The sequence below is a fragment of the Pithys albifrons genome, chromosome 22, assembly GCF_047495875.1.
Source record: "Pithys albifrons albifrons isolate INPA30051 chromosome 22, PitAlb_v1, whole genome shotgun sequence".
Taxonomy (NCBI): domain Eukaryota; kingdom Metazoa; phylum Chordata; class Aves; order Passeriformes; family Thamnophilidae; genus Pithys; species Pithys albifrons.
The window spans coordinates 2,609,951-2,637,292 of NC_092479.1; the positions used below are offsets into that span (position 1 = coordinate 2,609,951).

Sequence of the window (27,342 nt, forward strand, 5' to 3'; positions counted from 1 at the left end):
TGTCCCTGTCCCATGGTGTCCCTGTCCCCCAGGTGTCCCTGTCCCTTGATGTCCCTGTCCCCCAGGTGTCCCTGTCCTGTGGTGTCCTGTCCCCCAGGTGTCCCTGTCTCACGGTGTCCCTGTCCCATGGTGTCCCTGTCCCCCAGGTGTCCCTGTCCCTTGATGTCCCTGTCCCCCAGGTGTCCCTGTCCTGTGGTGTCCTGTCCCCCAGGTGTCCCTGTCCCCCAGGTGTCCCTGTCTCACGGTGTCCCTGTCCCATGGTGTCCCTGTCCCCCAGGTGTCCCGCAGTACCCGCGGCTGGGCCGACGCCTTCCCCGAGGACACGGTGGCCGATCGTGTTGGGGACACGCGGGGACGGCGCTTCTACCGCCACCTCTCTGACGACGAGGACCTGGTGGCCTCTGGAGGTGAGGGGACACTGTGGTGGTGGTGCCAGCGGCGGTGTCACTGTGTGGGAATGTCTCCAGCACTGGGTGACACCTCTGGTGCCACTTGCACTGTCCCCATTGCAGATGGCAGTGGGACCTGGTGGCATGGGGTGGTAAGGTGGCACTGGGTGCTGTGAGTGTCTGGGTGCCACCAGGGCTGAGTGTCCCCATAGGTGGGTGTCACCAGGAGTGGGTGACCCTGGGTGTCACTTACATTGTCCCCGGCACAGATGGCACTGGTACCTGGTGGCATCCGGTGTTAAGGTGGCACTGGGTCAGTGGGTGCCACCAGGGGTGAGTGTCACCATGTATGGGTGTCACCATGGGTGGGTGTCACCATGGGTGTCACTCACATAGTCCCCATTATGGATGGTACCAGGACCTGGTGGCATCCAGTGTTAAGGTGGCACTGGGTGCCATCAAGGGTGGGAGTCCCTGTGGCTGGATGTCACCCCGGGTGGGTGTGACATGAGTGGGTGTCACCAGGTGGGTGGGTGTCACCACTGGTTGGTGCCACTCACACCATTGCAAGTGGCACTGGGACTTGGTGTCATCCACCATTAAGGTGGCACTGGGTGGGTGTCACCCTGGCTGGGTGCTGCTGAGAGTGGGTGCCACTTGCACTCTCCCCATCACGGATGGCACCGGGACCTGGTGACATTGGTGGCACTGGGTGCTACAGGTGCCACAGTGGGTGGGTTCACCTTGGGTCACTGCCCTCATGGATGGGTGTCACCAGAAGTGGGTGCCACCCTGGGTACCACTCATGCTGCCTCCACTGCAGGTGGCATTTGGCCTTGGTGGCATTTAGAGGCAAGGCGACACTGGGTCAATGTCACCAGGGTGGGTGTCACTGTGGGTGGGTGCCACCCTGGATGCCACTCAGTCCTCAGTGCAGTTGGCACCAGGACCTGGTGGCATCTTGTGATAAGGTGGCACTGGGTGGGTGAGTGTCACTGTGAGTAGGTGCCACTTGTGCTGTCCCCATCACAGTTGCCACCAGGATTTGGTAGCAGCTGGTGTTAGGGTGGCACTGGGAGGGTGAGTGTCACACTGGGTGGATGTCACCATGGGTAGATGCCACCCTGGGTGCTACCATGCTGTCCCCATGGCAGATGGCACCAGGACATGGTGGCATTGGGCAGTAAGATGTCACCAGGTGGGTGTATGCCATGTGTGGGTGCCCCCCTGATGCCACCACACTGTCCCCATTGCATTTGGCACTGGGACCTGGTGGCATCTGGTGGTAAATGTGGCACTGGGTGCCCCCATGGGTGGGTGGGTGTCCCATGAGTGGGTGTCACCATTCCTGGGTGTCCCCTCAGGTGAGTGTCACCATTCATGGGTGTCACTGTTTATTGATATCACCATTTGTGGGTGTCACCATTCCTGGATGGCCCTATGGGTGGGTGTCACCATTCATGGGTGTCACTGCTTCTGGGTGTCCCACGGGTGGGTGTCACCATTTCTGGGTGTCATTGTTCCGGGATGTCCCATGGGTGGGTGTCCCACGGGTGGGTGTCACCATTCCTGAGTGTCCCACGGGTGGGTGTCACCATTCCTGAGTGTCCCATGGGTGGGTGTCACCATTCTAGGGTGTCCCATGGGTGCGTGTCACCATTCCGGGGTGTCCCAATTGTGGGTGTCACCATGCCTGGGTGTCCCATGGGTGGGTGTCACTGCTCCTGGGTGTCCCACGGGTGGGTGTCACCATTCCTGAGTGTCCCATGGGTGGGTGTCACTGCTCCTGGGTGTCCCACGGGTGGGTGTCACCATTCCTGAGTGTCCCATGGGTGGGTGTCACCATTCTGGGGTGTCCCAGTTGTGGGTGTCACCATGCCTGGGTGTCCCATGGGTGAGTGTCACTGTCCATGGGTGTCCCATGGGTGGGTGTCACTGCTCCTGGGTGTCCCATGGGTGGGTGTCACCATTCTAGGGTGTCCCACGGGTGGGTGTCACCATTCCTGAGTGTCCCATGGGTGGGTGTCACCATTCTAGGGTGTCTCATGGGTGCGTGTCACCATTCCGGGGTGTCCCATGGGTGGGTGTCACTGCTCCTGGGTGTCCCATGGGTGGGTGTCACCATTCTGGGGTGTCCCATGGGTGAGTGTCACTGTCCATGGGTGTCCCATGGCTGAGTGTCACTGTCCATGGGTGTCCCATGGGTGGGTGTCACCATTCTGGGGTGTCCCAGTTGTGGGTGTCACCATTCCGGGGTGTCCCATGGGTGGGTGTCACTGTCTGTGGGTGTCCCCACGGGCGAGTGCCACCCTCCCTGTGTGCCCATGGCAGATGGCAGCGGGGAGGATGGCAGTGGTGTCCCCTGGCCGCCGACAGTCATCACCTCGACACCTGGCAGCGGGCTGGCACCCACCGGTAAGGGGACACTGCGGGGTGGCACCTGTCCCCGGGCTGTCACCCGCTGTCACCGCTCTCAATCTCTGTCTGCTCTTCATCCTCCTCTTCCTCCTCTTCCTCCTCCTCCTCGGGGGCAGTGCCCGGGCCCCGCCCCGCGCCCGCGGGGATGGTGGTGGCCGAGCCCGAGGACGACCCCCCAATCAGTAAGTGACACTTTTGGGGGACCCCCCTCTTTGCTGCACCCCCACTTTCTTCTTCCTCCTGTGCCTTTTCTTGGGGGGAGATCCTACATGTTGGGAGGGGGACACATCTGCGTGGGGGGGTCACATCTGGGGAAGGGACACATCTGGGGAGGGGAAACATCTGGGTGGGGGGACACATCTGGGGGAGGGGACACATCTGGGTGGGGGGACACATCTAGGGAGGGGGACACATCTGGGGAGGGGGGACACATCTGGGTGAGGGGTCACATCTGGGGGGAGGGGACACATCTGGGTGGGGGGACACATCTGGGTGGGGGGACACATCTGGGTGGGGGGACACATCTGGGGGAGGGAACACATCTGGGTGGGGGGACACATCTGGGGAGGGGACACATCTGGGTGGGGGGACACATCTGGGGAGGGGACACATCTGGGTGGGGGCCACATCTGGGGAGGGGGCCACATCTGGGGAGGGGAAACATCTGGGTGGGGGGACACATCTGGGGAGGGGACACATCTGGGTGGGGTGGGGGTGCCACAGCTGGGTGGGGGTCAGGTTTTTTTTTGGGGGGGGTGCAAGTGCCACCTGCCCATTTTTGACCCCACATCCTGCCATTTTTGATGCCCACCCCCCTATTCTGACACGCCCCCCCCAATTTTTGGCACCCCTCCCAGTTTATTTCCGGGCACTGGTGAACTTCACCCGCAGCATCGACTACAGCTCGCGGCTGGAGGACCCCGATTCCGAGGAATTCCGGGAGATCTCGGAGGCCGTGGTGGATACGGTGAGGGTGGTGGGCACTGGGGGTGGGGGGCACCCAAATGGAGCACTCTGACCCCCCATTTGTGCCCCCCAACAGCTGGAGTCGGAGTATTACAAGGTGCCTGGGGAGCAGGTGGTCAATGTGGTCTTCATCAAGTGAGTGGGGAGGGCTTGAGGGGGTCTCTGGGGGGTCTTTGGGGGTGTCAGGGTGTTCTGGGGGGGGCAGGGGGTTGGAGAGGTTGGGGGGGTTGGGGGAGCAAAGGGGGGGCCATGGAGGTTTGGGAAGAATTGGAAGGGTGGGGAGAGACTCAGAAGTTTTGGGGGTTTCAGGTGGTCTTTGGGGATTGAGGGTTTGGGAGAGATGGAAGTGTTGGGGGTCTGGGGGAGATTTGGGGGTGCAGGGGGGTATGGGGAGGATTGGGAATAATGGAGTGTTTGGGGGGCTGACCCTTGGAGGGGCAAGGGAGTTTGGGGGTGTCGGGAGGATGGGCAAGTTGGAGGGGCTGGGGGGCTTTTGGGGTGATGGGGATGTTTTGAGGGTGCAGGGAGGGTGGGAATGAGGAGGTTTGGGGACCTGGGGGGCTCGAAGGGGATGGGAAGGTTTGGGGTGCAGGGAAGATTTGGAGTCAAGGAGTTGGGAGGTTTGAGGTGATGGGAATGTTTTGGGGAGCTTTGGGGAGTGCAGAGTTTTGGGGATGACAAAGAGGCTTGGAGGGGATGAGGTGGATTGGAGGTGAGGGGGAAGTTTTGGGGCACAATGAGGAGCTTTTGGAGTGTAAGAAGGTTTTGGGGTGACAGGTTTGGTGGTGAGTGGGATGTTTTAGGGTGTAGTGATGGGGTGGATTGGAAGTGATGGGAATATTTTGGGGTGCAGTGAGGAGGTTTTGGGGTGCAATGAGGAGGTTTTGTGGTGCAACATGGAGATTTTGGGAGTGCAGGGATGTTTTGGGGTGACAGGTTTGGAGGTGGGGGGTGGATCGGAGGTGACAGATGTTTTGGGGTGACAGGTTTGGAAGTGAGTGGGATGTTTTATGGTGCAATGAGGAGGTTTTGGGCTGTACTGAGGAGATTTGAGGAGTTCAGGAAGGTTTTGGGGTGATGGAGAGATTTGGAGGTGATGGGGTGGATTGGAGCTGATGGGAATATTTTGGGGCACAATGAGGAGGTTTTAGGGGTCAATGAGGAGGTTTTGAGGTGCAACCAGGAGATTTTGGGAGTGCAGGGAGGTTTTGGGGTGACAGGTTTGGAGTTGAGGACGTGGATTGGAGGGCACAGGGATGTTTTGGGGTGACAGGTTTGGAGGTGATGGGTGGATTGGAGGTGAGAGGGATGTTTTGGGGTGACAGGTTTGGAGTTGAGGGCATGGATTGGAGGTGAGAGGGATGTTTTGGGGTGACAGGTTTGGAGGTGATGGGTGGATTGGAGGTGAGAGGGATGTTTTGGGGTGACAGGTTTGGAGGTGATGGGTGGATTGGAGGTGAGAGGGATGTTTTGGGGTGACAGGTTTGGAGTTGAGGGCGTGGATTGGAGGTGAGAGGGATGTTTTGGGGTGACAGGTTTGGAGTTGAGGGCGTGGATTGGAGGGGACAGGGATGTTTTGGGGTGACAGGTTTGGAGTTGAGGGCGTGGATTGGAGGTGAGAGGGATGTTTTGGGGTGACAGGTTTGGAGGTGGGTGGTGGATTGGAGGGCACAGGGATGTTTTGGGGTGACAGGTTTGGAGTTGAGGGCGTGGATTGGAGGGGACAGGGATGTTTTGGGGTGACAGGTTTGGAGTTGAGGGTGTGGATTGGAGGGCACAGGGATGTTTTGGGGTGACAGGTTTGGAGTTGAGGGCGTGGATTGGAGGGCACAGGGATGTTTTGGGGTGACAGGTTTGGAGGTGGGTGGTGGATTGGAGGGCACAGGGATGTTTTGGGGGTGCAGTGTGGACGCTCGGGGGGTTCAGGGCTGGTTTGGGGGTGCCGTGTGGCTGTTTTGGGGTGCTGACCCCCCGTTTTTCCCCCAGGCAGCTGGATGGGGATGTGTTTGTGGAGCTGGACGTGGGCTCGGAGGGGAACGGGGACGAGGCGCAGCTGGGGGGGGTCCTGAGGGACCTGCTGGCCGGGGGCTCCATCGCCTCCTACCTCACCTCCCCCCACGGCTTCCAGTTCCGCCGCCTGGGCACTGGTGAGGCTGGGAGGGGGCTTGGGGTGTCCCCGGGGGGTTTGGGGTATTCCAGAGGAGTTCTGGGGGGGCTGTGGGGCAGAGGGGCTCAGAGCTCCCCATCCCACCCCATATTACACCAGTGAGTCCCACATACTGGTGTGTCGGGACACCCACTCCAGTTTGGTTTTGGGGTGTCCCAGAGAGGTTTTGGGGGGTCTGTAGGGCAAGGGGGCTCACAGCTCCCCATCCCACCCCATAACACACCAGTGAGTCCCATGTACTGGTGTGTCTCAACACCAATCCCAGTTTGGTTTTGGGGTGTCCCAGAGGAGTTTTGGGAGGGGGTTGTGGGGGCTCAGAGCTCCCTATCCAACCCCATATCACACCTTGGGGCCCCACATACTGGTTTGTCTGGACACCCACCCCAGTTTGATTTTGGGGTGCCCCAGAAGAGTTTGGGGGGACTATAGGGCAGGGGGGCTCAGAGTTCCCCATCCCACCCCATATCACACCCCGGGATCCCACATGCCGGTTTGTCTGAACACCCACCCCACCCTGGGGTGGCGGGTGGCTGTTTTTGGGGTGCCCCCTGACGGTGTGCCCCCCGTGCCCACAGTGACCCCCCAGCCCCGGGCCTGCACCCCGCTGGAGTTCCGCTGTGGCAGCGGGGAGTGCGTGGCCGGCGAGTATCGCTGCGACCGCCGCCCCGACTGCCGTGACGCCTCCGACGAGGAGGGCTGTGGTGAGACCCCCCCTGAGCACCCTCTGCCCCCCAGGGTGCCCTATAGCCCCCTGTGCCCCCACTCCCCACCCCATGGCCCCTTAACTCCCCCACTGCACCTCCATTTCCCCCCTATAACCCTTCTATACTCTCCTACTGTACCCCCACTACACCCTGAACCCCCTGAACCCCCCACTGCACCCCCATTTCCTACCCATAACCCTTGTAAGCTCCCCCACTGCAACCCCAATTCCCCCCTACACTCCCATAAACCCCATTGTACCCCCATTTCCACCCCATAAACTCCCCCCTTGCAACCCCAGTTCCCCCCTACACCCCCATAAACCCCTATAACCCTTCTACTCTCCCCTGTTTCACCCCCTTCCCCCCTTAAGCCCTCCTGCATCCATGTTTTACCTCCATACCCCCATAAATCCCCCTGTGCACCCTCATTTTCCCCCTGTACCCCATAATCTCCCCTCCACCCCATTTTCCCCAAACCCCCCCATAAACACCTCCACTGCTCCCTCATTTCTTCCTTATACCCCCTGCACCCCATTTTGCCCTATACCCACCATAAACATCCCTCTGCACCCCTGTTCCCCCCTAAACTCCCCCAACACCTCTCTCTAAACCCCCATTTATCCCCAAAACTCCCTCGACACCCTGAATGCTCCCAAAATCTCCCTCTACAAACCCCTTCCCCCCATAACCTCCCCTTTGCCCCCATCTCCCCCCCTATACCCCCTGCACCCCATTCTGGCCCTACCCCCCCAGTATGCCCCTCATTTCACCCCAATCCACCCCAAACATCCCCCTACACCCCCATTACCCCCCCATACTGCCCTGCACCCCATCTTGGTCCTATACCCCTCAAAATACCCCCTGCACTCTCATGGCCCCCTATAACCCTCCTGCACCCCTATTTTGCCCCTACACCCCCTCCACATACCCCCCACACTCCTTTTCCCTGCCATACCCACCCTGCTGCACCCCCTTTCTCCCTTATGTCCCCTGTGCCCCATTCTGGCCCTGTACCCCACAACAAGCCCCTCCTTGCACCCCGTTCCCCCCAGACCTCCCCCTGGCACCCCCATTCCCCCCATAACCCCCTCTCTTCCCCCAGAGCCCCCCTCACGGCCGCCCCCCAGCACGGCCCGTCCGGCCACCACGCGCCCCCTGACCACGGTGCCCGCGGGCACCACCCCGGCACCCCCCCAGCACCCCTTCACCCGCCGGCCCCCCAGACCCCTGCCTGGGGGGTGCCAGGGGGGCGAGGCCCCCTGTGCCGACGGGCGCTGCATCCCCCGCGACTACCTGTGCGACGGAGAGAGGGACTGCCCCGACGGCTCCGACGAGGATGCGTGTGGTGAGGGACGGGCATGGGATGGGCACGGGATGGGCATGGGGTGGGGATGGGGTGGGAATGGGATGGGCATGGGGTGGGGATGGGGTGGGGATGGGGTGGGGATGGGCTGGGGATAGGCATGGGATGGGCATGGGATGGGCATGGGGATGGGGAATGGGCACCAGGATGGGGAAGGGGACGGGGTTGGGATGGGCATGGGATGGGCATAGGGATGGGGAACCAGCACTGGGATGGGGATGGGGATGGGGATGGGATGGCCATGAGGATGGGGAATGGACACCAGGATGGGGAAGGGGACAGAGTTGGGATGGCATGGGGATGGGCATAGGATGGGCATGGGCATGGGATGGGGATGGGATGGGCATAGGGATGGGGATGGGGATGGGATGATCATGAGGATGGGGAATGGACACCAGGATGGGGAAGGGGACAGAAATGGGATGGCATGGGGATGGAATGGGCATGGGCATGGGCATGGGGAGGGGTATGGGCATGGGATGGGGATGGGATGGGGATGGGATGGGCATAGGGATGGGGAATGGGCACCAGGATGGGGATGGGGATGGGATGGCCATGAGGATGGGGAATGGGCACCAGGATGGGGAAGGGGACAGAGATGGGATGGCATGGGGATGGGATGGGCATGGGCATGGGCATGGGCATGGGATGGGGATGGGATGGGGATGGGGACAGGCATGGGATGGGGTTGGGATGGACATGGGGATGGGGATGGAATGGGCATGGGATAGGCATGGGGATGGACATGGGCATGGGGACAGGGAACCGGCACTGGGATGGGGATGGGGATGGGGATGGGATAGCCATGGGGATGGGGTTGGGGATGGGGATGGGGATGGGAGGGGCGTGGGATGGGCATAGGATGGGGATAGGCATGGGATGGGCATGGGAATGGGGAACGGGCACTGGGATGGGGAAGGGAATGGGGATGGGGATGGGCATGGGGATCAGCATAGGATGGGCATGGGGATGGGGAACAGGCACCAGGATGGGGAAGGGGACAGGGATGGGATGGGCATGGGGATGGGGAATGGGCACTGGGATGGGGATGGAGATAGGGATAGGGATGGAGACAGAGACAGGCACGGGGAATGGGCACCAGGATGGGCACAAGGACAGTGATGGGCACAGGTATGGAGATGAGGACAGAGATGGAGATGGGCACAGGGACAGGGTTGGGGACAGGGACAGGGAGAGATGGTGACAGTGAAAAGACAGAGACAGTGGCAGTGTTAGGGGTCGTGACAGGGACAGGGACAGTGATGGTGATGGGACAGTGGCAGTGGCAGGGACAGTGATTGTGACAGGGACTGTGACAGTGACAGCGATGGTGACAGTGACAGGGATATTGATGGTGACAGTGACAGCAATTGACAGTGATGGTGACAGTGACAGTGATGGTGGCAGTGACAGTGATGGTGGCAGTGACGGTGACAGAGATGGTGGCAGTGACAGTGACAGTGATGGTGGCAGTGACAGTGATGGTGGCAGTGATGGTGACAGCGATGGTGACAGCAGGAGCTCGGGGGCACCCACGGGTGCAGTGACAGGCTTAGACTCCCTGGGTTTCTAAACTCCTCAGAGCAGAGCCCAAGCTTGGCTGGGTCCAGTCTTGGGCTGGGCTTGTGTCAGTGGATTGTTATAGAAATGTGATTGAATCCCCTTGTCCCGTGGGGTTCAGTGGTGGCAGATCAGATGTGTTTATACACAAGGAATTATTTATTATGACAATTGACAGACAGTGACCTTGAGATGAGCTCAGCTGGTCAGGGCCTGGTGCTGAGAACACAAAGGTCCTGGGTTTGGTCCCTGAGTGGGTCACTCACTGAAGAGCTGGACTGGATGGTCCTTGTGGGTCCCTCCCAGCTCAGCATAGTCTGTGATTCTGTCAGGGGGTGAAGTTTAAGAAATTATAGAGGTGGCATTAAACCACTTTGTCCCACAGGTTTTAGTGATGGCAAATCAGATATATAAAGTGACTTACTTATTATGGCAAGTGAACAGACAAATGAACAGAGAAAATATCTTAATCAGAATTGTTTACTCCACAGTGTAAAAGCTACAAACCTACAAGTAGGTTTAGGCAAAGATATTAAAAAAGTCCTGCTGTTGAGTCCTGAGGTGCAGAAAGACCTCCTTGGTTTCTAAACTCCTTCTCAGAGAGGAGCCCAAGTGTGGCTGGTTCCAGTCCTAGGCTGGGATTATGTCAATGGGTTCAGTTTAAGGAATGACAGAGGTGAGATGCTGGGAAGCAGTGCCAGGAAAGGGCCCTGGGGGTCCTGGTCAGTGGCCAGTTGGCCACAAGTCAGCAGTGCCCTGGAGCCAGGGGGGGCATCCCTGTCCTGGGGGGCATCAGGGAGGGGATTGTCCCGCTCTGCTCTGCACTGGGGTGGCCTCACCTGCAATGGGGGGGCAGTTTGGGGGGACACAACATAGAAAAGATCTGAAGCCATTGGAGAGTGTCCAGAGGAGGCAACAAAGATGGGGAAGGGCCTGGAGGGGAAGGTGTGAGGGCACTGAGGGCACTTGGTGTGTTCAGCTGGAGGAGAGGAAACTGAGGGGAGACCTCACTGCAGGTCCAGCTTCCTTGGGAGGGGCAGAGGAGGGGCAGGCACTGAGCTCTGCTCTGTGGGGACCAGGGACAGCACCCAGGGAATGGCTGGAGCTGTGTCAGGGCAGGGGCAGGTTGGATCTCAGGGAAAGGTCCTTCCCCCAGAGGGTGGTGGGCACTGACCAGGCTCCCCAGGGCAGTGGGCACAGCCCCGAGGCTGGCAGAGCTCCAGGAGGGTTTGGATGATCTTCTGGGGCACAGGGTGTGACTCTTGGGGCTGGTCCTGTGCAGGGCTGAGGGTTGGACTGGATGACCCTTGTGGGTCCCTTCCAGCTCAGCATAGTCTGTGATTCTGTGATTCTGTCAATGGTTTAAATTTAAGGCATTATAGAGGTGGGATTAAACAACTTTGTCCTGCAAGTTTTAATGATGGTGAATCAGATATGTTGATATAAAGTGAATTATTTATTGTGACAAGTGATCAGATGAGTGAACGGGCAAAAGATCTTAATCAGAATTATTTACTCCAGAGTGTAAAAGCTACAAACCTACCAGTAGAGTACAGTATAGCATAAAGCAGGATCGTGCACTGTGTCAGGGCAGTTGTATTTATCAATTGGATCAAAGCTGGCAGAAGAAACAATTATTAAGTAGAGATTGATGTAACTCACCACACAAGGACTGTGAGCAGATCTCTCTTTCACTGAACCCCTGGGCAGTGACCATGAAGAGACATCTCTGCTTCATGGGAAAAGCTCCACACACTCTGAGAGAGTCTGTGGAAGAATCTGCCATATGAGAGTTGAACTGGGCCTTTATAGTTATAAAGTGACAGACTGGTAGTCACAGAATCCCAGAGTCCCAGGATATGCCAAGCTGGAAGGGACCACAAGGATTGAGTCCAGCCCTCAGCCCTGCACAGGCCCATCCCCAAGTCACACCCTGTACCCAGAGCATCATCCAAACACTCCTGGAGCTCTGCCAGGAGTGCTGTGACCACATCCCAGACTCCCAGGCCAGGAGCAGCTTATCTGTCCAGTCCTGCCTCCAAAAGCTGGACAGTGTTTGCATTGGTGAACCAGGCTGGGTTTAGCACAGTCCAATCCCCAGACCAGCCCCTTGGCACCAGCAGGAACTCTCCACAGACAGTTTGGATTGTTGGCATTCTATGGCCAGCTTTGGGCCCTGGCAGGGCAGACCCGTCCTGCCACAGCCCCCTGGGTGCTGACCCCCCCTCGCCCCCAGGCACCCCATCCCCCTGCGAGCCCAACGAGTTCAAATGTGCCAACGGGCACTGCGCCCTCAAGCTCTGGCGCTGCGATGGTGAGAACGACTGCGGGGACGGCTCGGACGAGACCGACTGCCGTGAGTACGGGGGGCTGGGGGGCGGGCACGGGGACAGGGCACGGATGACACGTGGCACTGTGCCCCCCTGCAGCCACCAAGGCGCCCGGCGCGGCGTGCGGGCCCGCGGAGTTCCGGTGCGTGTCCAGCGGGAGCTGCATCCGCGCCAGCTACCAGTGCGACCGCGAGCCCGACTGCCCCGACCGCAGCGACGAGGTCGGATGTGGTGAGTGGCACCCGGGGACACCGCGGGCAGGGGGGCACCAGGGGCTGGGCTGGGGACACTGTGCCAGCGGTGTGTGCACAAGGTGGGGGCACTGGGATGGGGACACTGTGCCAGGGGTGTGTGCACAAGGTGGGGGCACTGGGATGGGGACACTGTGCCAGGGGTGTGTGCACAAGGTGGGGGCACTGGGATGGGGATGCTGTGCCAGGGGTGTGTGCACAAGGTGGGGGCACTGGGATGGGGACGCTGTGCCAGGGGTGTGTGCACAAGGTGGGGGCACTGGGATGGGGACACTCTGCCAGGGGTGTGTGCACAAGGTGGGGGCACTGGGATGGGGACACTCTGCCAGGGGTGTGTGCACAAGGTGGGGGCACTGGGATGGGGATGCTGTGCTTGAGGACACTGTGCCAGGGGACACTGTGCCTGGGGACACTGCCTGGGGACACTGCCATGGCACCAGGATGGGGACATTGTGCTCATGGATCCTGTATCATGGCACTGGGCTGGGGACACTGTGCCAGTGACCCTGTCCTCAAGCTGGACTGGAGATCCCATGCCAGTGACCCTGTCCCCAGGTGGGCCTGGGGTGGTGGTGGCAGTGCCCCCGTCCCCTGGGAGGCTATGTGGGGTGATGACAGTGACAGGGTGTTGGTGGCAGTGTCCCTGTCTCCTCGGGGGTGCTGTGTGGGGTGGTGACAGTGACAGGGTGGTGGTGTCAGTGTCCCTGTCCCTCCATGGTGCTGTGCAGGGCAGTGACAGTGACAGGATGATGGTGGCAGAGTCCCTGTCCCTGTGGAGATGTTGGTGGCAGTGACAGTGACAGAGTAATAGTGGTAGTGTCCCCATCCTCTGAGGGTGCTGTGCAGGGCAGTGACAGTGACAGGGTGTTGGTGGCAGTGTCCCTGTCCCCTCGGGGGTGCTGTGTGGGGTGGTGACAGTGACAGGGTGGTGGTGCAGTGTCCCTGTCCCCTCGGGGGTGCTGTGCAGGGCAGTGACAGTGACAGGGTGTTGGTGGCAGTGTCCCTGTCCCCTTGGGGGTGCTGTGTGGGGTGGTGACAGTGACAGGGTGGTGGTGCAGTGTCCCTGTCCCCTCGGGGGTGCTGTGCAGGGCAGTGACAGTGACAGGGTGGTGGTGGCAGTGTCCCTGTCCCCTGGGGGTGCTGTGCAGGGCAGTGACAGTGACAGGGTGGTGGTGGCAGTGTCCCTGTCCCCTCGGGGGTGCTGTGTGGGGTGGTGACAGTGACAGGGTGTTGGTGGCAGTGTCCCTGTCTCCTCGGGGGTGCTGTGTGGGGTGGTGACAGTGACAGGGTGTTGGTGGCAGTGTCCCCGTTCCCTGGGGGTGCCGTGCAGGGCAGTGACAGTGACAGGGTGGTGGTGGCAGTGTCCCCGTTCCCTGGGGGTGCCGTGCAGGGCAGTGACAGTGACAGGGTGTTGGTGGCAGTGCCCCTGTCCCCTGGGGGTGCTGTGCAGGGCAGTGACAGTGACAGGGTGTTGGTGGCAGTGCCCCCACAGGTGGTGACGCTGCCGCGGGAGTCGGTGGTGGCGGTGCCAGGCCAGACCGTCACCTTCACCTGTGTGGCCACCGGGGTCCCCACCCCCATCGTCACCTGGCGCCTCAACTGGGGACACACCCCCAGCAGCCACAGGTGGGCGGGGCCTCGGAGGGCGGGGTCCGATGGGAGGGGCATAACGGGATGGGGTGGGTGTGAGGGGCGGGGCTTATAACTGGGGAGGGGCTTGTTTGGGTGTGGTCTGTGATGGGAGGAGCGTCAGTTTGGGTGGGGCTGTGGGGGCGGGGCTTGTGGTTTGGAGTGAGGTGGTTGGAGGAGGTCGGGCTTGGGCGGGGCCTGTGGTGGTGGGAGGGGCTTATGACGAGGGGCTGTGGGGGCGGGGCTCATAAATGGGCGGGGCTACCGCCAGCAGGGGCTGTGCTGATGGGCTGGGGCTGGAGGGATGGGCGGGGCTTGACATTGGGGCGGGGCCTGGGCTCAGGGTCATGCAGCGGGACTGGGCACCTCTCCTGGGGCGGGGCACCAGGTGTGCTGGGTGTGCTGGGTGTGCCAGGCACCAGGTGTGCAGGATGTGCTGGGTGTGCCAGGCACCAGGTGTGCTGGGTGTGCTGGGTGTGCTGGGTGTGCCAGGCACCAGGTGTGCTGGGCGTGCTGGGTGTGCAGGGTGTGCTGGGTGTGCCAGGCACCAGGTGTGCTGAGTGTGCTGGGTGTGCCACGCACCAGGTGTGTGGGGCACTGGGTGTGCAGGGCACAGGGTGTGCCAGGTGTTGGGTGTGCCAGGTGTTGTGTATGCCAGGTGTTGGATGTGCCAGATGTTGGGTGCACAGGACACCAGGTGTGTGGGTTACCAGGTGTACCAGGTGCTGGTGCTCGAGTCACCAGGTGTGCAGGGCACCAAGTGTGCAGGGCACCAAGTGTGCCAGGTGCCAGGTATGCAGGGCCCTGGGTCTACTGTGTGCTGGGTGTGTGGGGCACCAGATGTGCCAAGTGCCAGGTGAACAGGGCTCTGGGTGTATGGGATGCCAGGTGTGCAAGACTCTGGGTGTATGGGGTGCCAGGTGTGCAGGGCGCTGGGTGTATTGGGTGCCAGGTATGTGTGGCACTGGTTGTACTGGGTGCTGGATGTGCTGGGCACCCAGTGCCCAGGGCTTTGGGTGTTTGGGGTGCTGGGTGTGCAGAGCACCAGGTGTGCTGGGCACCGTCTGAGCCGGGTGCTGGTGTGCTGGGCACTGGGTGTGCTGGGTGCTGGGTGTGCAGAGCACCAGGTGTGCTGGGCACCGTCTGAGCCGGGTGCTGGTGTGCTGGGCACTGGGTGTGCTGGGTGCTGGGTGTGCAGAGCACCAGGTGTGCTGGGCACCGTCTGAGCCGGGTGCTGGTGTGCTGGGCACTGGGTGTGCAGGGCACTGGGTGTGCTGGGCACTGTTTGTGCAGGGTGCTGGGTGTGCAGGGCACTGGGTGTGCTGGGCACTGGGTGTGCTGGGCACTGTCTGTGCAGGGTGCTGGGTGTGCAGGGCACTGGGTGTGCTGGGCACTGGGTGTGCTGGGCACTGTCTGTGCAGGGTGCTGGGTGTGCAGGGCACTGGGTGTGCTGGGGACTGGATGTGCTGGGCACCGTCTGTGTTGGGTGCTGGGTGTGCAGGGCACTGGGTGTGCAGGGCACTGTCTGTGCCAGGTGCTGGGCACTGTCTGTGCCGGGTGCTGGGTGTGCTGGGCAGTGTCTGTGCTGGGCACTGTCTGTGTTGGGTGGTGGGTGTGCAGGGCACTGGGTGTGCTGGGCAGCGTCTGTGTAGGGTGCTGGATGTGCTGGGTGCTGGGTGTGCTGGGCGCTGGGTGTGCAGGGCACTGGGTGTGCTGGGCACCGTCTGTGTCGGGTGCTGGGTGTGCAGGGTGCTGGGTGTGCTGGACACCAGCTGTGTTGGGTGCTGAGTGTGCAGGGCACTGGGTGTGCTGGGTGCTGGGTCTGCTGGGTGCTGAGTGTGCAGGGTGCTGGGTGTGCTGGACACCAGCTGTGTTGGGTGCTGAGTGTGCAAGGTGCTGGGTGTGCTGGGTGCTGGGTGTGCTGGGCGCTGGGTGTGCAGGGCACTGGGTGTGCTGGGCACCGTCTGTGTCGGGTGCTGGGTGTGCAGGGTGCTGGGTGTGCTGGACACCAGCTGTGTTGGGTGCTGAGTGTGCAGGACACTGGGTGTGCTGGGTGCTGGGTCTGCTGGGTGCTGAGTGTGCAGGGTGCTGGGTGTGCTGGACACCAGCTGTGTTGGGTGCTGAGTGTGCAGGGCACTGGGTGTGCTGGGTGCTGGGTGTGCAGGGCACTGGGTGTGCAGGGTGCTGGGTCTGCTGGGTGCTGAGTGTGCAGGGTGCTGGGTGTGCAGGGCACTGGGTGTGCTGGGCACCGTCTGTGTTGGGTGCTGTGTGTGCTGGGTGCTGGGTGTGCTGGGCACTGTCTGTGCTGGGTGCTGGGTGTGCAGGGCACCGTCTGTGTCGGGTGCTGGGTATGCAGGGTGCTGGGTATGCAGGGTGCTGGGTGTGCAGGGCACTGTCTATGTTGGGTGCTGGATGTGCAGGGCACTGGGTGTGCAGGGCACTGTCTGTGCTGGGTGCTGGGTGTGCTGGGCACTGTCTGTGCCGGGTGCTGGGTGTGCAGGGCACTGGGTGTGCTGGGCACTGTCTGTGCTGGGTGCTGGGTGTGCAGGGCACTGTCTGTGCCGGGTGCTGGGTGTGCAGGGCACTGGGTGTGCTGGGCACTGTCTGTGCTGGGTGCTGGGTGTGCTGGGCACCGTCTGTGTTGGGTGCTGGGCGTGCTGGGCACTGCCTGTGCCAGGTGCTGGGTGTGCAGGGCACCGTCTGTGTTGGGTGCTGGGTGTGCAGGGCACTGGGTGTGCAGGGCACTGTCTGTGCCAGGTGCTGGGCACTGTCTGTGCCGGGTGCTGGGTGTGCTGGGCAGTGTCTGTGCTGGGCACTGTCTGTGTTGGGTGGTGGGTGTGCTGGGCCCTGGGTGTGCTGGGCACTGCCTGTGCCGGGTGCTGGGTGTGCAGGGCACCGGGTGTTCGGGGCACTGTCCGTGCTGGGCACCACGTGTGCCAGGCTCGGGGTGCCAGTCGTGCCATGCAGGGTGTCGATCGTGAGCGAGGCTGGGCAGGGCACCCTGACCATCCGGGACGTGAAGGAGGCCGACCAGGGCGCCTACACCTGCGAGGCCATCAACACCCTGGGCATGGTGTTTGGCATCCCCGACAGCATCCTCACTGTCACCCGCCCCGGTGAGTGCCCACACCACCATCCCACCCCCCACAGTGGCACCGTCACTGTCACTCACAGTCTCACCTCCCACAGGGCCGTGTCCCGAGGGCCACTTCCAGGTGACGGGCACGTCCCGCTGCCTGCCCTGCTTCTGCTTTGGCGTCACCACCTCGTGCCGCGCCACCGCCCGGCACCGGCACCGCCTGCACCTGCGCTTCGACCGCCCCAACGACTTCAAGGGTGAGTTGTGGGGACAAGGGGCAGGGGACAAGGGACATGCCAGGGACTGAGTGTCCTCTTGCAGGTGTCAACGTGACGGTGCCAGCGGCGCCGTCTGCGCCAGTGCTCTCGGCCACCCAACTCCACGTGGATGCGGCCGTTGAGGAATTCCAGCTCCTGGATCTGTCCCGGCGCTTCCTGGCGCTTGACGTCTTCTGGGCACTGCCAGAGCCCTTCCTTGGGGATAAGGTGATTCTGGGGTGGGTCTGGGGTGGGGGACACCGGCGGCACAACCGCTGACAGCCCTGTGTGCCACCAGGTGGATGCCTACGGGGGAACACTGAGCTATGGCGTGCGGTACCGGCTGGGCCGGGGGCCCCCCGAGCCTACCACCCACCCTGACCTGCTGCTGCGCGGCCACGGGCGGCAGCTGCGGGCACGGGCTGGTGCCACCCAGCCCAACATCCTCAACCGGCGGCACGTGCCCCTCACTGAGGTGGGTGGGAGAAGGGCAGGGGTGGGAGAAGGGCAGGAGTGGGTGGGTGGGTGATACTGGTGGTGGAGGGTGGGTGGTGGTGATGGTGGGTGGGTAGTACTGGTGGTGGTGGGTAGGTGGTGGTGGTGATGGAGGGGAGGAGATGCTCATGGTGGTGGTGAGTGGTGCCAGTGGTGGGTGAGTGGTGGTGGTGGTGTTGGGGAGATGATTCTGGTGGTGGTGGCAGGTGGGTGATGGTCATGGTGGGTGGACAATACTGGTTGTGGGTGGGTGGCAGTGATGATGGTGGGGAGGTGATGCTGGTGATGATGACGAGGTCATACTGGTGGTGGGTGGCTGATGCTGATGGGGGGCGGATGATGCCAGTGGTGGTGGGTGGCTGATGCTGGTGAAGGACAGGTCACAGCAGTGGTGGGTAAGACTAGTGATGGGTAGGGCATGCCAGTGGTGGATGGGTGATACTGGTTGTGGTGGTGGGTGAGTGATGCTGATGGTGATGAGTGGATGATATGGTGGCAAGTGGGTGAATGCAGTGATGGGAAGGTGAATCTGGTGGTATGTGGGTGATCCCTGTGGTGGTGGGTGATCTCTGCAGTGGTGGGTGATCCCTGTGGTGATGGGTGATCCCCGTGGTGATGGGTGATCTCCGGTGGTGGGTGATCCCTGAGGTAGTGGGTGATCCCTGTGGTGATGGGTGATCTCTGCAGTGCTGGGTGATCCCTGTGGTGGTGGGTGATCTCTGCAGTGGTGGGTGATCCCTGAGGTAGTGGTTGATCCCTGTGGTGATGGGTGATCGCTGGTGGTGGGTGATCTCTGTGGTGGTGGGTGATCCCTGTGGTGCTGGATGATCTCTGGTGGTGGGTGATCCCTGCGTTGGTGGGTGATCCCTGCAGTGATGGGTGATCCCTACATTGGAGGGTGATCCCTGCATTGGAGGGTGATCCCTGCAGTGATGGGTGATCCCTGCATTGGTGGGTGATCCCTGCAGTGATGGGTGATCCCTACATTGGAGGGTGATCCCTGCAGTGATGGGTGATCCCTGCAGTGGTGGGTGATCCCTGCAGTGATGGGTGATCCCTGCAGTGGTGGGTGATCCCTGCAGTGGTGGGTGATCCCTGTGGTGCTGGATGATCTCTGGTGGTGGGTGATCCCTGCAGTGGTGGGTGATCCCTGTGGTGCTGGATGATCTCTGGTGGAGGGTGATCCCTGCATTGGAGGGTGATCCCTGCAGAGGTGGGTGATCCCTGCAGTGGTGGGTGATCCCTGCAGAGGTGGGTGATCCCTGCAGTGGTGGGTAATCCCTGTGGTGGTGGGTGATCCCTGCAGTGGTGGGTGATCTCTGGTGGTGGGTTATCCCTGCAGTGATGAGTGATCCCTACGTTGGAGGGTGATCCCTGCATTGGAGGGTGATCCCTGCAGAGGTGGGTGATCCCTGTGGTGGTGGGTGATCCCTGCAGTGGTGGGTGATCTCTGGTGGTGGGTGATGTCCGTGGTGGTAGGTGATCCCTGCATTGGTGGGTGATCCCACAGTGATGGGTGATCCCTGCATTGGTGGGTGATCCCTGCAGTGGTGGGTGATCCCTCTGGTGGTGGGTGATCCCTGAGGTCATGGGTGATGCCGGTAGCGATATGTTGAGTGATGCTGATGATGGGCAAGCGATGCCAGTGATGCCAGGTGGGTGACATCAGTGGTGACAATGTGTGGTGCCCGCCCTGCCATCACCCTGCTGTGACACCACTGTCACCATCCTGACAGGACCACTGGGAGGACGAGCAGGGTGCCCCAGTGAGCCGGGAGCTGCTGCTGCTGGTGCTGCAGGGGCTGGAGGGCATCTTCATCCGGGCAGTGTATGACGGGCGCATGGCCAGTGTGGGGCTCAGTGACGTGGCCATGGATGTCACCAGTGCTGGGGACACCAGCCTGGGGCCAGCTGGCAATGTCGAGGAGTGCAGGTGAGCACTGGCAGAGAGATCACGGGCTCGGTGCCACTGCTGCCGTGATACCACCGTGTCACTGCTGTGTCCCCAGGTGCCCCGTGGGCTACACGGGGCTGTCATGCCAGCGCTGTGCCCCCCGCTTCGAGCGGGTGACGAGGGGACCCTACCTGGGCACCTGCTCTGGTTGCGGCTGCCATGGCCACTCCAGCACCTGTGACCCTGTTTTTGGGCACTGCCTGGTAAGGAGTGAGGAGGTAACAAAGTGATGAGGGGATGGGGGTGTGGTGAAGTGTCCCCACCCCCCTGTGACATGGGTCCCCCTCCCAGAACTGCCAGCACAACACGGAGGGACCCCAGTGTGAGAAGTGCAAACCCGGCTTCTTCGGCGATGCCACCAAGGGCACGGCCACCGCCTGCCACCCTTGCCCCTGTCCCTACACTGAGCCATCTCGCAGGTGGGTGCCAACCCCAGGGACCCCCTGCCCAGTGTCACTGCCCTGGTGTCACCGTCATTGTCACCCGCAGGTTCTCGGAGTCGTGCTTTTTGGACACGGACGGCCAGGCCACCTGTGACGCCTGTGCCCCTGGCTACGCCGGGCGCCGCTGCGAGAGGTGGGTGGGGGTCCCTGTCTCCCCCTGACTGAGACTCCCCACCCACCACCCTCCCACCACTCACTCGTCACCCACCCACCACCCACTCATCGCCCACCTGTCCCACAGGTGTGCCCCTGGATATGAAGGAGATCCCATCCAGCCGGGTGGCAAGTGCACCCCGATCGGTGAGTGTGGGGTGCTGGTTGGGGGGGTGTCCCCCCACCTGTCCGCCCATGGGTGCCCCCCACCCTCACCCTCACTGCCCACAGGCCAGGAGCTCGTCAAGTGCGATGCCCGTGGTGGCCAGGATGAGGCTGGTGGCACCTGTCGCTGCAAGGTGAGGGCAGGGAGATGGGGGGCAGTGGGGTGGCAATGGGGGGCTGGGGGCTGCCATTCCCCACTGCACCCAGTCTGGTCCCTTCCCCAGCACCCATCTCACCCTCACTCACCCTGGCACCCAATTCCACCTCCCCCTGGCATCTGTTTCAGCCCTGCCCCATAGCATCCAGTCTGACCTCCCACAGCACCCAGTTTGACCCCCCACAGCACCCAGTCTCACCCCCCACAGCACCCAGTCTGACCCTCCCATAGCATCCAGTCTGACCCTCCCATAGCATCCAGTCTGACCCTCCCATAGTGCCCAGTCTGATCCCCCATGACACCCAGTCTGACCCCCCATGACACTCAGTGTGATCCCCCTGTCCTCCCCAGTACCCATCCCACCCCCTCCCCAGGGAACCCAGCCCAATTCCCCCATGGGACCCACTCCAACACCCCCATAACACCCAGACTGATCCTCCAGCTCCCAGTCTGACCCACCACAACACCCAGGCTGATCCCTGGGGAACCCAGTCCCACCATTCTCCCCGTGAGCACCCAGTCCAATCCCCTCTCCAGCTCCCAGTCCAACTCCCCATGACACCCAGTCTGACCCCCAGCACCCAACCCACCTCTCCCCATGGCATCCAGCCCCACTCCCCATGGGATCCACTCCAGCACCCCCCATAACATGCAGTCTGACCCCCCAGCTCCCAGTCCAATCCCCCATGGCACCCAGTCTGACCCCCCAGCTCCCAGTCTGACCCACCAGCTCCCAGTGCAATCCCCCATAACACCCAGTTTGACCCCCCAGCTCCCAGTCCAAGTCCCCCATGGCACCCAGTCTGATCCCTGGAGTACCCAGTCCTACCACCTGCTCCAGCACCCATGACCAACCCATGGCAGCCCCTGCCCCATGTCACCCAGTCCAACCCCACTGTGGCACCCAGTCTGACCCCACTATAGCACCCAGTCCAACCACCCAGTCCAGCCCCACTGTGGCACCCAGTCTGGGTCCCTCAAGGGACTCAACCCCCCCACAGCACCCAGTCCCGTCCCTGGGGTACCCACTCCTGTCTGCCCAGCACCCCTCCCACCCTCACTCTATGGCACCCAGGCCACCCACAGCACCCTGTCCCGTCCCCCCACCTGATCCCCATCCCTGTGCCCCCCAGCCCAACGTGCGGGGCCGGCTCTGTGACTCCTGTGCCGCGGGCACCTTCCACCTGAGCGCTGCCAACCCTGCAGGCTGCCTGCCCTGCTTCTGCATGGGGCTGTCCCGCTCCTGCGCCAGCTCCGCCTGGCACCGCCACCAGGTATGGGGGGCACGGGGGGCACGGGGGGCACGGGGGGCATGGGGGGCAGGGGAGGCACGGGGGGCTGCCTGCCCTGCTTCTGCATGGGGCTGTCCCGCTCCTGCGCCAGCTCCGCCTGGCACCGCCACCAGGTACGGGGGGCACGGAGGGCACGGGGGGCATGGGGGGCAGGGGAGGCACAGGGGGCTGCCTGCCCTGCTTCTGCATGGGGCTGTCCCGCTCCTGCGCCAGCTCCGCCTGGCACCGCCACCAGGTACGGAGGGCACAGGGGGCATGGGGGGCACGGGGGGCTGCCTGCCCTGCTTCTGCATGGGGCTGTCCCATTCCTGTGCCAGCTCTACCTGGCACCACCACCAGGTATGGGACATGAGGGACATGGGGAGCACAGGGGGCCCTGGAGGGCCCTGGGGGGCACAGGGCATGGGGCTGTTCTGCTCCCACACGAGCTCTGCCTGGCACCGCCACCAGGTACGGAGGGCACAGGGGGCATGGGGGGCACGGGGGGCTGCCTGCCCTGCTTCTGCATGGGGCTGTCCCATTCCTGTGCCAGCTCTACCTGGCACCACCACCAGGTATGGGACATGAGGGACATGGGGAGCACAGGGGGCCCTGGAGGGCCCTGGGGGGCACAGGGCATGGGGCTGTCCCACTCCTGCACCAGCTCCGCCTGGCACCTCCACCAGGTATGAGGGGCATGGGGACATGGGGGGTCCTGGAGGGCACAGGGGGGCACATCAGAGCACAGGGGGCTGTCCTGGTCCTGTACCAGCTCCACCTGGCACCGCCACCAGGTATGAGGGGCATGGGGACATGGGGGGTCCTGGAGGGCACAGGGGGGCACATCAGAGCACAGGGGGCTGTCCTGGTCCTGTACCAGCTCCACCTGGCACCGCCACCAGGTATGAGACACAGGGGGCATGAGGGGCATGGGGGGCCCTGGGGGCACAGGGCATGGGGCTGTCCTGCTCCCACGCCAGCTCTGCCTGGTACTGCCACCAGGTATGGGACACAGGGGGCATGGGGGACACAGGGAGTGGGAGGGGCATGGGGGGTCACAGGGGGCACCTGGGGAGCACTGGGTGGGCACAGAGGGGCACTGAGGGCACCTGGGGGGCACTGGGCAGGCAGGGGGGACAGGGGGCACTGGAGGTCACAGGGGTATGGGGAGGGACAGGACAGGCCAAGCTGTGCCCTGCAGTGTTGTGCCAGGCTGTACCTCACTGTGCCACCTTGTACCATGTTGTGCCATGCCTTGTTGTGCCTTGCCATGTCATTCCATATCTTGCCATGTCATGCCACGTTGTGCCATGCAGTGCCATGCTGGGCCATACTGTGTCATATCAAGCCATGCCATGCCATTATATGCCATGTTGTGCTGTGTCATGTTGTGCCATGCCTTGCCACACCTTGCTATGTCATGCCACGATGTGCCATTGTAGATCATGTCATGCCATGTGGTGTCTCACCATGCCCTGCCATGCCGTGTTGTACTGTGGCATGCCATGTTGTGCCTTACCATGCCATGGCACGGCATGTCTTGCCACACCATCACATGAAATGCCATGTTACACCATGCCATGCAGTGCCATGCCATGCCACAGCATGTTGTGTCACCCATGCCATACTGTGCCATGTCATGCCACGCTGTGCCTTGACATACTATGTCATGCTATGCCATGCCATGCCATCATATGCCATGCCAGGCTATGCCATGTCATGCCATGTCTTGCCATGTGTCTTTATGTAATGATGTGGCATTGTGTGCCATGGCATGCCATGCCATGCCATACTATGGCATGTGGTGCCTTGTCATGCCATGGCATGCCATGATATGCCAGTATATGCGATGTTATGCCACTTCATACTAGTTCAATGCAGTGCCATGCTATGCCGTGATGTTCCATGCCATGCCGTGCCATGCCATGTAGTGCCATTCCATGCCATGCTGTTCCATGCCATGTCATGTCCTGTCATGCCATGCCATGCCAAGCCTTACCCACCACACTCCCTCCCCAGGTGCTGCTCAGCTCAGAGGACTCTGCCCCACTGCCCATGGCCAACCTGTCGGGCACACGCGTGCCAGGGGCCATGCCCCGCTTCGTGTCCCCGCGGGAGCTGCACCTCGACACCTTCCGGGACCTGCCACGGGGAGTCCTCTACTGGGTGCTGCCGTCGCCCTTCGCCGGGGACAAGGTGACACTGCCGGGCCACCCTGAGCCTCACCATGTCCCCACTGTCAGCTTGGGCAGAGAGGGTGACACCCCTGGACCACCCTGAACCCCACCATGTCCCCAGTGCCATCTTGGGGGGACAGGGTGACATCCCTGGGACACCCTGAAGCTCACCGTGTCCCCACTGCCAGCTCATGGGGACAGGGTGACACCCCCAGACCATGGTGGGCCTCACTATGTCCCAACTGCCAGCTTGGAGGGACAGGGTGACACCGCCAAGTCACCCTGAGCCTCACCTTATCTCCCCCCACTCCAGAGGAACAGGGTGACACCCCCAAACCACTTTGAGCCTCACCATGTCCCCACTGCCAGCTCGGGGGGACAGAGTGACACCCCTGGGCCACCCTGAGCCTTAACATGTCCCCACTGCCAGCTCAGGAGGACAGAGTGACACCCCTGGGCCACCCTGAGCTTTAACATGTCCCCACTGCCAGCTCAGGGGGACAGAGTGACACCCCTGGACCACCCTGAGCCTTAACATGTCCCCACTGCCAGCTCACGGGGACAGAGTGACACCCCTGGGCCACTCTGAGCCACACCATGTCCCCACTGCCAGCTTGGGGGGACAGAGTGACACCCCTGGGCCACCCTGAGCCTTACCATGTCCCCACTGCCAGCCTGTGGGGACAGAGTGACACTCCTGAGCCACCCTGAACCTCACCGTGTCCCCCACCACCACTCCAAGGCACAGCAGGGTGCCACCCCTAAACCACTCTGTCCCTCACAACGTCCCCTGCTGCCGCTGGCTCCGGGGGGACAGGGTGACCCCCGGCCATGCTGAGTGTCCCCCCACAGGTGACATCGTACGGGGGGGAGCTGCGGTACACGGTGACACACCAGGCATCCCCGGGGGCACCACTGCCCCCCCGGCACCCCGACGTGCTGCTCCAGGGCAATGGCATCCTCCTGGAACACTTCTCCAGTGCCAGCCCCTCCTCCGGAGCGCCCACCACTGTCACCGTGCCCATCCGAGAGGTGAGGGGGGTCCCACGGGCACTGGGGACACCCAGCAATGGGGGGCATGGGGGGATCACACTGAGTGCTGTGGGGGTGGGACTGGGTGCTGTGGGTGGTTGGACTGGGTGCTGTGGGGAGTCAGAGTGGGTGCCCCAGGGGCCATGCTGGCTGTCATGGGGGAGACGGACTGGGGGCTCAGACTGGGTGCTGTTGGGAATCAGGCTGGGTGCTGTGGGGCAAGGGTGAAATGGGTGCCATGGGGAAGTGGGATTGGGTGCTGCAGGGATCAGACTGGGTGTCACGGGGGTGTCAGCCTGGGTGCTGGGGGTGGGTTGGACTGGGTGCTCTACGGGGCTGGACTGGGTGCCCCAGGGGATTGAAAGTGGTCCCATGGAGGGTCAGACTGGGTGCCATGGGGCAGGGCTGGAATCAGTGCTGAGAGATCAGACTGGGTACCCCAGGGGTCAGACTGGGTGCCATGGGATGTTGAACTGGGTATCATGGGGGAGTGGAGTGGGTGCCTTGAGGGACTTGGACTGGGTGCCACAGGGCACAGGGTGGGATTGGTGCTGGGGAAGGGACTGGGTACCCCTGGGATCAGACTGGGTGCCATGGGGGGGCACTCTGGGAGCCTCGGGGGTTGGGCTGTGCACAGTGGGGGATGGCAGCACCCACATCACCCCGGTGTGCCACAGGGTGCCTGGCGCCGCGCGGACGGGCACGATGCCACCCGCGAGCACCTCCTGATGGCCCTGGCCGACGTGGACCTGTTCATGATCCGGGCATCCTACTCAGAGCAGCCGGAGGAGAGCAGGTGGGTACCCTGGAGGGGCTGGGAGGGGACATGGAGGGTGGCAGGGCGGTGGTGACATCCCCTCTGGCCCCACAGCCTGGCCGATGTCAGCCTGGACGTGGCAGTGCCACACGCCACTGGCCGCCCGCCCGCGCTGGAGGTGGAGGATTGTGCCTGCCCACCCGGGTACCGCGGTGCCTCCTGCCAGGTGAGACCCTCAGGGTCCCCCCATGCCCCTCGGGGTCCCTTCCCCACTGCTGTGGTCATGCTGAGCTGTGTCCCACCTGCTGGCACCTTGTCCCCTCTAGGACTGTGACACCGGCTACACCCGCAGCAGCGCCGGGCTCTACCTGGGCACCTGCGAGCCGTGCCAGTGCCACGGCCACGCCAGCGAGTGCCACCCCGACACCGGTGTCTGCCAGGTGAGCTGGGACAGCCGGGGGCACCCTGAGGGTCCCCATGCCAGGGACCCCCATGCCATCAGCCCTTTTCTTTACAGGGTTGCCGGGATCACACCGAGGGACCCCAGTGTGACAAGTGCCAACCTGGCTACTACGGCGATGCCACCCGGGGCACCCCGGGTGACTGCCGGCCCTGTCCCTGCCATGGGCCCCATGGGGACACCCAGTAGGTGCCACCCACTGCTCTCCCACATCCCTGGGGGCACCAGCAGGATGTCACCACCCCTTTGTCCCCTCTGCAGGGTGACCAAGATCTGCTTTGAGGACACAGATGGGCAGCCCACCTGCAGCGCCTGCGCCCCAGGGCACAGCGGGCGCCTCTGCGAGAGGTGACGGGGGCACCAGGGTGGGGTGAAGTGTGGTTTTGGGGTGAACCCCCCACTCACTGCTCTCTTTTGGGGTGTGCCCTCCATAGGTGCTTGCCTGGGTTCGTGGGGGACCCCCTGCGGGGACAGCCGTGCCAAGGTGAGTGTCATGGGACAAGGGCAAGGTGGTGTCCCCATGGTGGCACTGGGTGGTCAGGTCATGTCTGACTGTGTGTTCCCCCCTCCAGTGCCTGGTGTCCCTGGTGGGCAGTGCCAGTGTGACCCACGCGGCAGCACCGGCGAGGGCTGCGATGCCAACGGGCAGTGCCGCTGCAAGGTGAGCCGTGAGTGCCCCCCCCCAGCCTCGGGAGGGGTGACAGGACGATGTCACCACCCCCCCCATGTCCCTCCCTAGGCCAACGTGGAAGGTCCCCAGTGTGCCACCTGCCGTCCCCACCACTTCCACCTGAGCGGGGACGAGCCGGCCGGGTGCCTGCCCTGCTTCTGCATGGGCATCGTGCAGCACTGCGCCAGCACTGCCTATGCCCGCGGCACTGTGAGTGTCCCCCGTGTCCCCAGGGTGCTCCCGGGGTGCCCCAGGGGGTCCCCGAGTGTCCCTGACCCCGCTCACCCCCCCACCCCGCAGATCCGGACGCCCTTCACGCCGGGGGATGCCCAGGGGTTCGCCCTGGTGAACCGGCAGCGCAGCACCCGTGTGGGCAGCGGCTTTGGGGTCCAGCCGGGCACCCCCCAGCCCCGCCTGACCTATGAGCACTTCAGGGAGCTGCCCCCCGACTCCTACTACTGGCAGCTGCCACCCCCCTACCAGGGGGACAAGGTA

General features: G+C 62.7%; 1 protein-coding gene across 1 annotated transcript in view; it reads left to right on the top strand.

Annotated features, from left to right (window-relative positions):
• HSPG2 (heparan sulfate proteoglycan 2) overlaps positions 1–27,342 on the top strand; it is a 71,767-nt gene that overhangs the window by 9,092 nt on the left and 35,333 nt on the right. Inside the window, exons 2-33 of the mRNA XM_071575452.1 lie at positions 278–407; positions 2,721–2,804; positions 3,665–3,774; positions 3,850–3,908; positions 5,760–5,920; positions 6,516–6,641; positions 7,747–7,989; positions 11,804–11,923; positions 11,997–12,128; positions 13,630–13,774; positions 16,745–16,893; positions 16,967–17,113; positions 17,178–17,341; positions 17,412–17,588; positions 19,345–19,541; positions 19,618–19,765; positions 19,854–19,981; positions 20,052–20,138; positions 20,247–20,305; positions 20,390–20,457; positions 21,614–21,754; positions 23,771–23,947; positions 24,781–24,960; positions 25,638–25,756; positions 25,832–25,943; positions 26,044–26,157; positions 26,235–26,362; positions 26,439–26,525; positions 26,612–26,661; positions 26,750–26,838; positions 26,917–27,057; positions 27,148–27,339. Of these exons, the coding sequence (XP_071431553.1) occupies positions 278–407; positions 2,721–2,804; positions 3,665–3,774; positions 3,850–3,908; positions 5,760–5,920; positions 6,516–6,641; positions 7,747–7,989; positions 11,804–11,923; positions 11,997–12,128; positions 13,630–13,774; positions 16,745–16,893; positions 16,967–17,113; positions 17,178–17,341; positions 17,412–17,588; positions 19,345–19,541; positions 19,618–19,765; positions 19,854–19,981; positions 20,052–20,138; positions 20,247–20,305; positions 20,390–20,457; positions 21,614–21,754; positions 23,771–23,947; positions 24,781–24,960; positions 25,638–25,756; positions 25,832–25,943; positions 26,044–26,157; positions 26,235–26,362; positions 26,439–26,525; positions 26,612–26,661; positions 26,750–26,838; positions 26,917–27,057; positions 27,148–27,339 (4,164 nt within the window). The remainder of the gene's footprint in view (positions 1–277; positions 408–2,720; positions 2,805–3,664; positions 3,775–3,849; positions 3,909–5,759; positions 5,921–6,515; positions 6,642–7,746; positions 7,990–11,803; positions 11,924–11,996; positions 12,129–13,629; positions 13,775–16,744; positions 16,894–16,966; positions 17,114–17,177; positions 17,342–17,411; positions 17,589–19,344; positions 19,542–19,617; positions 19,766–19,853; positions 19,982–20,051; positions 20,139–20,246; positions 20,306–20,389; positions 20,458–21,613; positions 21,755–23,770; positions 23,948–24,780; positions 24,961–25,637; positions 25,757–25,831; positions 25,944–26,043; positions 26,158–26,234; positions 26,363–26,438; positions 26,526–26,611; positions 26,662–26,749; positions 26,839–26,916; positions 27,058–27,147; positions 27,340–27,342) is intronic.